The sequence below is a fragment of the Orycteropus afer genome, unplaced genomic scaffold (genome assembly GCF_000298275.1).
Source record: "Orycteropus afer afer isolate SDZICR_OR568_19922 unplaced genomic scaffold, OryAfe1.0 scaffold00466, whole genome shotgun sequence".
Taxonomy (NCBI): Eukaryota; Metazoa; Chordata; class Mammalia; order Tubulidentata; family Orycteropodidae; genus Orycteropus; species Orycteropus afer.
Window position 1 is genome coordinate 1,520,896 of NW_006922053.1, and position 8,970 is coordinate 1,529,865.

Here is an 8,970-nt window from a genome sequence, read left to right on the forward strand (position 1 = left end):
AACCAAACGTGGTAAAAAACCGTCTTGTTTTTCAAAAGATCACCTGGGGGGGGGCGGTGCCTTAAATGAAAAGTGCAACAGGACTCTATCTTTCTCATTTATTTCACGCTATCCACTCAATACTGCTATTTGTCACGGACCCTAGTACAGCTGGCCTGCCGGTCCGCCACCTCCACGCCTGGGATGGAGTTAAAGGTCGTTCGGGAGACACAGGGAAGCGCGGCCCCGGCCCTCAGCTCCTCTCCCGCCCCCCGGCCGGCGGCAGGCAGGGCGAGCCGGCCGCCCCCAGGCCCAGGCGCTAAGAAAAGATATGAATGGCTTGGGTGGCGGGCGTGTGGCAGGCCGGGCACTGTGGCTCACTCTTGCCACAGATGCGCATGGCACAGTCCATGCAGAAAAGGTTGTGGCCACAGGGCACCAGCGCAGCCCTCACCTGGCCCTCGGAGCACACCACACACTCCCGGGCCGGGGCCGGGGCCGGGGCCGGGGCCGGAGCTGCGGCAGCGGGGACCTCTGGCTTGCAGCTGCTCTCGGAGGCGCTCGAGTCCAGCGGGGAGCCCGAGGAGACCGAGGTACCGCTGGGCAGCGAGGAGGTGGCGGCCGAGAAGCCCGAGTTGCTGGAGAAGGACGAGAGTGAGGCCTGCGGGGGCGGCGGCGGAGGCAGCCAGGGCAGGGCACCCACTAGGTCAGGCGCGGTGCGGCGGGCCAGCGGCAGCTCCAAGCCCAGGCCACCGGGCTCGGGAAGCGTGGGTGAGTGGCGGGGGGTGCCGGGCCCGCTGGGGCGGCGGGCGGCTGCAGCGGGTGGCACCCCGTTGACGGCTGAGCAGGTGCTGAAGGCCGGCAGGGGTGTGGCCCGCTCAAAGGGGGCCCAGATGGTGGCAGCAGCAGGCACGGTCAGGTCCAGTGCCAGGAAGTCAAAACCAAAGTCGCAGTCCTCGAGGGCCCCAGGGCCATCCCCCCCGAAGGTGAAGCCGCCACCATTACCCGAGTTGCCATAGGAGCTGGGGGAACCCGTGTCTGGCATCGGGGGCCCCCCACGGCCGCCTGCGTAGAAGGCCTCGGGGCCACCAGGGGCGCCCAGGGCCCCGTCTCCGCGCAGGCTGGCTGTGGCCGCAGAGGGCCGCCGGCCTGGGTTGGGGGCTTTGGCCCAGAGGCCGGCTGCAGCGCCCAGCAGGTCCAGGCAGACGTCAGTGCCATTGGTGTGGAAGTCACTGTCGGGGCCCACGTCGGTGAAGGCGCCCGTGCGCAGCGTGATGTGGGCCTCGATCTCTTCGCGGGCGCGGTCCACATTCTCAGGCATGCCGGTGACAGCGAACACGGGCTCCTTGTCCCGGCCGGGCGTGACGATGTAGGTGTGCGTCCGCTGTTGAATGCGCTTGATGGTGGCGCCCTTGGGGCCCACCACCAGCCCCACCACTCGGTAGGGCACGCGCACCTGGATGGTGGTCTGCCCTGGCAGGTTGGGGGGCCCCTGTGCCGTGCCGGGCAGCCCAGTGGCCTTGCTGCGTGTGGCTCGGATCACGGAGAAGTGTTCGGCAGCCGACAGGATCTCGCGCTTGGCCAGCTCCACGTCCTCCTTGCGGCCAGTTACGATAAATACAGGCTCCTCACCTCGAACAGGCGTCTTGATGTAGGTGTTGGTCTTGGCACGCAGGGCCTTGATCTTGCAGCCTGTGGGGGATGGGAGACTGGGTGAGCCAGCTCGGAGCCCCCACAGCGCCCCAAGCCTCACCCCACCCCCGAAGGCTTGATTTTCCTGCCCGAGGCTCAGTTTCCCTTCTGATCCTGGGCCCTGGAGACAGGGGGCAGAGCTTCAAAGCCAGAAGGTGACAGCAACAACTCCAGAGATCTGACAGGAAGCTCAGGGATTACGTTAATGGGGGAACAGAAGGGCGACAGCGGGTCACAACCTGAATGTCATCAACCTCACTGACTTGGACGTGTAGAAACATGAATCGCATATGTTCTGTGTACAGTTTCCACAAAAATTAAAATTAAAAAAAGACAAGAAAGCTCCTTTTGTGTCAGATGGATAACACAACGTGGTCCACCCATACAGGAAACCCAAAACCCCAAAATAACCCAAGCCTGTGGCCGCAGAGGCTGCCCCATGTGTGCAGAGCTGATCGGGGCTTCGTGGGGCTTCCAAAGGCCAATCAGAAGCAGGCTCAGGGCTTTCTTCCCAGGCAGGTGCCCCGAGGTGGACTCGAACCGGCAGTCTTTCAATTAGTAGTCGAGCTCTCACCCGTCTGCACCACCCGGGAATTCAGCCGCAGAAAGAAACGAAGCTCTAAGACGGGCCCCCACATGGACAGCCCTCGAGAACACAAGGCCCAGAGAGACCCAGCCACACAAGGCCACACCGCGTCTCAACCCATGGACGTAAACTGGCCAGGACGGGCAGTCCCTGAGGCAGAGAGGGGGTCAGGGGAGCTGGGGTGGAGAGGGACTGCGGAATACCAAACAAAACCAAACTCACTGCTCAAGTCGATTCCCACACATGGCAATCTGCAATCTATAGTAGATTGCCCAGTCTTCCTTCCACGGAGCCATTGGTGAGTTTGAATCGCCAACTTTCTGGTTAGCAGTCATATGCCTTAGGCACTACATCACCAGAGCTCCTGACTGCTTAATGGGTACTGTTAATAAACCCAATGCCCCAGTGCCGTCAACAGAGTCTATTCCGACCCACAGTGCCCCTAGAGGACAGAGTCGAACTGCCCCAGAGGGTTTCCAAGGCTGTCAATCTTCACAGATGCAAAGCCCAAAGCACACCCACTGCCGTGGAGTTGATTCCGACTCACGGTAGCCCTAAAGGACAGAGTGGAACTGCCCCACAGGGTCTCCAAGGCTGTCAATCTTCACAGAAGCAAAGCCCAAAGCACACCCACTGCTATGGAGTCCATTCCGACCCACAGCGCCCCTAGAGGGCAGAGGGGAACTGCCCCCAGGGTCTCCAAGGCTGTCAATCTTCACAGAAGCAAAGCCCAAACCACACCCACTGCCCTGGAGTAGATTCCGACCCACAGCGCCCCTAGAGGACAGAGTGGAACTGCCCCCAGGGTCTCCAAGGCTGTCAATCTTCACAGAAGCAAAGCCCAAACCAAACCAAATACCGTGGAGTCGATTCCGACTCACAGCGCCCCTAGAGGACAGAGTGGAACTGCCCCAGAGGGTTTCCAAGGCTGTCATCTTTTCCTCAGCAGAACACCAGAGCCGACCTGTTGGCTGGTAGCCGAGCACTTAACCCACTGCCTCACCCAGGTTCCTATGTTATTTACCACAATATAGTTTTTCTTTCTTTCTTTTTTTTAAAGAAAGGAAGAAGGCAGGAACGGGTGGGGAGACTGAGGCTCAGCTGTGGAACAGGCGAAGCTGCCAGGCCGCCACAGCCCCAGGTAGGCCGAGGTCTCAGTGGACACTCCAGGTGCCCGAGGACGCCCTGATGAGGCCCCGCCTCTGAGGATCAGCACTGGGACACTTCTCGTGGCTGCCTCCACTGTGCCTGCCCTGCTCAAAGTCAAGTGTCCCGTCCTCCTTGCTGCCTGGGCCTGGCAGGGGTGCAACGCCCTGGATGGGCAGGAGTGTGTGTGTGGAGAGGGAAGAGCTGCTTTCAGCCCAGTGTGGCCTGCCAGGGAGGAGGAGGAGACCCCCCCAGGCTCCCAGACCAACACCACCTGCCTCTCAGTATTGTTCCAACAGAGAGGAGTGGAGGGAGCTAACAGTGTTGCTAACTCCTGGTGTCTAACAAGATACAAAGTCAGTGGGAACAACTAAGAGCTGGGGTCAGATTCACAGGCACAGGGCGCCTCAGGGCACAGCAGCGACCCAGGGCTGTGAGCAAAGGTGGGGCCGGTGACTGGGGAGTGCCGAAACCCCAGGGAGGGGGTGGGTGGGAGATGGAGGGGGCCGCGGCTCTGCTGCCCCCAGCCACCCTGCTACCCCTATACCCGTGGGTTCCCCTTGCCAGCCATGGTGCCTCACTGGCACCCCAAGCCCAGCCCCTGCCTGGCCCACCTGAGTCCTGGGGCTGCCCCCAAACCCAGCTGCATGTCCCTCCAGCCCTAGCTCCTCCCTTTGGCTTCCCTTACTGGCCAGCCTCTACTCCTGCCTCCATAGTCTGTTACACACTTGGCAGCTGGGATGGGGGTGCTTTTAAATCACCCGCCTATCATATCTCCCCCACCCTAATGCGCCCTTCAAAGGTCTCCGCTCTTCCTCTGCATCCAAATGAAGCCCAGCAGCACCTCCTCCAGGAAGCCCACCCTGACTGTATGCATGTGAAGTTGCATGCACGCGCGCACGCGCGCGCACACACACACACACACACAGAGCAGAGGCTCTCAGCCCAAGACTGACTTTCTGAGCTCCCCAAGGCCAGGATGCTCTGCTGTGAGGGCAAATCCTTCCGGGGATGCCCTAGGCACACCATGGGCCTTCCTGGGCCTTAGTTTCTTTCCCGTAAAATGGGGGCAGAAATAGGTAACAGTCTCACAGATTCAGGGCAGGCTAACCGGGCCATGGACCAGGTGGGGGCTCCACGCCCTCGTGGTCCTCAAGGACAACAGGTGGGAGGACAGTCCCTCAGCACAGCCCAGAACACTGAGGCAGCAAGGTCACTGTGCTGTGCTGCTGAGTCAGTTCAGACCTGGGGTGTCCCCATGTGAGAGAGAACTGCCCACAGGGTTCCCAAGGCTGTCAATCTTCACAGAAGCGAAGTCCAAACTGAACCCACTGCCGTGGAGTCGATTCTGACCCACAGCGCCCCTAGAGGACAGAGCGGAACTGCCCCACAGGGTTACCAAGGCTGTCAATCTTCACAGAACCCGACTGCAGGTCTTTCTCCTGCAGAGAGGCCAAGGGGAGTTCAAAAGGAGGATCTATTTGTTACAGCATGTAACCATTTTAGGGGAGAAAAGTGAGGTACAGAGACAGACAGCTGTTCTGCTGGAGGCCAGAGCAGGGGACGGACCCTGATTAGGAAGGGGGGCCTGGTCTATACTCGCCAGGGCTGCTAGCAATGGCTCCTGACACAGCGTCCCGATCCTCCGCGGCACCCAGCCCCACCATGAATCCCCTGCCTAGAGACAGGGACTCACCCAAGGTAAGGGGGGTGGAAGGCAAGTGGAGGTACCCCAACTCAGACCTGGAGTGTGGGTCACGTGAAGTGGCAAGGTATGGGGGAGGGGCCAATGGGGGCGCAGTGGGCATGTGGTGACATGGGGGGCACTAAGGACCAGGATGGTGATGGGGCTGTGGGTGGCAACCTGGCAGCACCCTCAGCGTCCCTACCTGCCGTGCCCCAGAACCGTCAGAGTGGCTGCCAGGCTGCTGAGGGCAGAGCTGGAACTTGAGCCCTGGCCCTGCTTCTCCTGAAACCCTTGGCCCCCAAGCCCCACCCTCTCTGGGACCCCACAGGGCAAGGCCTATGGAGAGGTCTGCAAAGTCAGGGTGTCCAGGTGAACTGTCTGAACGCCTGCCCTGTGCAGACAACACAGCGAGGCAAGCGTGGGGAAATAGGGGCCAGGCTCCAGGTGCAGCAGAAGGCTGGGGTCTCCCATGCTCACGTCACAGGCCGAAATGCAGATTCCTGGATCCTGCCCAGGGTTCCCATCCACCTGGGAATCTGGGTCAACTGGCCCCAGAGCTTCCTGCCCTGCAGGACCCTTCCTTCAAGGGCCACGGGTCCCCAGCCTTGAGGGGGAGGCAGCCCGATGCTGTCTGATTACTCCCACAAGCCTACTCAGGGATCCTGACTGCTCACAAGTGACCCCAGAACATAGCTATCCATGAGACTGCAGGCCATCTGAAGGAGGAGGCATGTTCCACTCTCAGCCAAGGGACCAGCAAGGACAGTTCTGGAAGCAGGACAGGGCCGAACAAGTCCCCAGAACTGCAAGTCAGCCCATCTCCCACTGTCCCCCACGAGTGGCCGGCCAGCACAGGGCAGAGCCCCACCGCAGGAGGGTGGCCAGGGTGGCGGTAGGGGTGTGTGTTCATCTTTCACTCACGGGGCACGGAGCGAGCACCTGCACTGTGGTGCACGGAACACCCAACTGGAATGCCCAGGGAACCCCTCCCCATCTGTGCCAACACCCCAGCTCCCCGGCCTGCGGGGGACAGGTGGGAGACAGCATGAACGGCTGGAAAGAAGAAGAGTAGGGGTGGGAGACCCCCCAGCATGTGATGACAGTGCCGACGAGGGGACCCTATGTGGCTTCCAGTCCAAGCCACTCTTCAGCACCACTCATTCATTCCTTACTAAAATCCCACTGTGCAGCAGGCCAGGTGTGAGCTGCCGCAGACCCAACCAAGACCGAGCGCCCAGCACTAGCCCTGGCCCTCGGAGGCAGGCAGTGGGCACCGCTGTCCCCAGCGCTGGACGAGACAGGAGGGCCTGGGGGTGATCTCGGTAGGAACCCAGGCCCAGGGTCACACCATAGCCAGTCGGCAGCTGGGGAGTCTCCGGCCGCCCCGATGACCTTGGAATGACTGTAGAGAGCCGACCCCTCACCTTGCTGTCCGAGACGCAGCCCCCAACAAGCCTATCTCGGACCAGCTCCTGCACAGGTCCAGCTTTGGAACAGGAAGTTCCTTCCCGATCCACCAGTGCCCATAGCACATGAGCAAAGCCAGAGAACTTAGGGTGTGCACCCCAGACCTGCCAGCCCGGCCTCTCTGCAATCCGGCACACGGAAGCAGGAAGCGCTTGTTGGGGGGCTCGGTGCGAGACAGGCTGACACAGGCCCCAGCACACAGTGGTTCTTCCATAAAGATTCAGCAAGAGTGAACGTATGTGAGGCTGTTAACAAGAGTCATTCTTCTCAGCCAGGGCTGTCTTGTGGGCTTCTCGGCCCGCGGAAAGGACAGGAGGGCCTACTGTGCACCCTAAGACTCTTGGCCGCCTGTTCTAAGGTTGAGGAGACAGAGGGTCCAGGAGCAGCAACAAGTGTCAGGAAAGAGTCCGTGACCCTGGTCTGGCAAGGGGGGCTGGCAGGTGGGGTAACCCCTCCTGCCCTCTGTGGGGAGGGGCAGCCCTGCATTGGGGTTTGACAGAAAGGTCCAGGAGCTCAGCCAGGTTGTGCTGCCGCCCAGGGGGTACCTGAGAATGCCGGGAAAGCGGTGAGTGGGCATCAGGTCCAGGGACCCCCAGAGTGCGCTATGCGGTGGGGCCAAGCTGGAGCACAAGGGACTTGGGAGGGTGCACTGAGACGTGTGGGGAGGTGAGCTATAGATGGTTGGAGAGCTGGGGAGACACAGGGGCTGCTGGAGACGCTAGCCTCTCTGGCATCTTGTGTAGTAAGATGTGTACCCCACTTACAACATAGGAACTAGCTGTTGGCCTGGAGCTGGGATTAGACTGCTGCCTTGCCTGAGTAACCTCACAAAAACCCTGAGGGCAGGGCTGTCCTTGGATCTCAGTCACAGGGGTCACAAAGCCACCCAGGCCTGCAAACTGAGCTTTTGGGGTACACTGTACCCAGCAAAGCCTGCCTTGCCTTCCATCCCCAGCTGTCACCCAGCCTGGTACCTAATCAATGGGGCTGAGCCTGGCACCCGTTTTGAGCCCCGCCCTGCTGCCGGTGATGTTTGGCCCAAGGCCAGGGGTCCAGGGTGCCCTGCCTGGCTTTGGAGGCCTCCCTGTGTGACTGCAGCCTCTCTCAAAGGACCCTCCGGTGCTGCTCACACACACTCACAGGGCACGTGCCCTCACCCACTGCCACCACTAGCCACTGTCGATCAGCCTGGGGACTCTGGGCAAACAACCCCCGGGCCTCGGTTCCCACGCCTGCCCCCCCCCCCCCGGGCTCCCAGATGCTCGGGTCCATTAGCTGTGTCCTGGTGCAGCTACACGGCCCAGGGCTCCAAACGCAGAGGTGGCCAAAAGGTGGTGGAGAGATTGTTACCCAGAGCTGTGCTGTGCCTACCCCTGAAGTCAGAGAGTGGCGAGTCCCACACCTGTTCCCACTCCTTTGGGCGGGCCCTAGGCCCAGCACATCTGGTGTTCATGTCCACAGGTGTCCAAGATGGACCCACTTGCATCCCTGAGGATGGGAGCTGGCTGACCAAGCTGCCCCACCCACCTGGCACAAGGGATGGGGCGTGCACTCTGCTTTGGTCCCTGCTTATGGCAGGGTAGCAGGTGACCCTCCACGCCAGCCTCCGGACCCTCCCCACAGCAGCTGGGTGTCCGGTAGCCTCGCTGGAGCCCCACCCAGGCCCCACCCCGAGTTCTAGAAGCAGACACAGGCAGGAGAGAGGCGGGCGTGCAATGGCCAGGAAGGAAGCAGAGAAAACTGGAGGCTGAGGGAGTGGGAGGGTGGGTGTGTGCTGGGTCAGGCACTGCCAACCGCCTCACCGCACTACTGTCCAGGGCCAGGGAGCAGTGCCGGCCAGACGCCACCCGGCAAACCTCGGCCCACCACACTAACAAAGGGAACAATGAGGTGGCCGCAGGGACACCCTGACCACGCTGCTGCTGCTGCCGGACCCGCGCCCTGGGCTGCTATTCGCCAGCCAGCGGGGGGAGGGCCCCATTCCAGCTTCCGTGGCCGACCCCTCCAAGTGCCCCCAAATCCCTGGCCCCTGACTGCAGGCCCACAGCGCAGTCTCCCGTTCTGCCCCACCACCTGAACGACCCCCAGGCTGGCAGTGGCATGGACCCCCTTTGTGGGCTCAGGCACCCTGCCCTGACCCCCAAGCACGAGCTGGCCCACCCCACGGCTGCTTTGGGCATGGTGCACCCACCACCCGGTCCTGGGCTTGTCCCCGCACCCCTGTCCAGCGACAGCCAGCGCAGGGGATCGGCCTGGCGGGGAGGCGCTGCCCACTGGCCCGAGTCCGCGGAGACAAAGGCAGCGCGGGGCCGGGACGCCGAGGGGAGGGACGGAGGGAGGAGCGCGGGCAGCGCCGACTCTCCCCGCGGCCGGCCGCAGGACAAAGGCACAAAGGCGGCCGCCTCGCCGGGCA

At 62.1% G+C, this 8,970-nt stretch overlaps 1 protein-coding gene across 1 annotated transcript; it reads right to left on the minus strand.

Moving 5' to 3' along the window:
• Nucleotides 1–298: 298 nt before the first annotated feature.
• Nucleotides 299–5,070, minus strand: MEX3D (mex-3 RNA binding family member D). Its single transcript, XM_007954609.1, has 3 exons — nt 5,003–5,070; nt 4,100–4,152; nt 299–1,671 (listed from the first exon to the last, which is right to left on the minus strand). Exons 1-3 carry the CDS (start codon nt 5,068–5,070, stop codon nt 299–301), a joined length of 1,494 nt encoding a protein of 497 aa, XP_007952800.1.
• Nucleotides 5,071–8,970: the final 3,900 nt, after the last annotated feature.

Coding starts and splice junctions, on each gene's coding strand:
- MEX3D (XM_007954609.1), bottom strand. CDS start 5,070: ATGGTGGGGCTGGGTGCCGCGGAGGATCGGGACGCTGTGTCAGGAGCC. Junction 4,153..5,002: donor ATTGCTAGCAGCCCTGGCGA/GTATAGACCAGG, acceptor GTGATTTAAAAG/CACCCCCATCCCAGCTGCCA. Junction 1,672..4,099: donor CTATGGAGGCAGGAGTAGAG/GCTGGCCAGTAA, acceptor CATCCCCCACAG/GCTGCAAGATCAAGGCCCTG.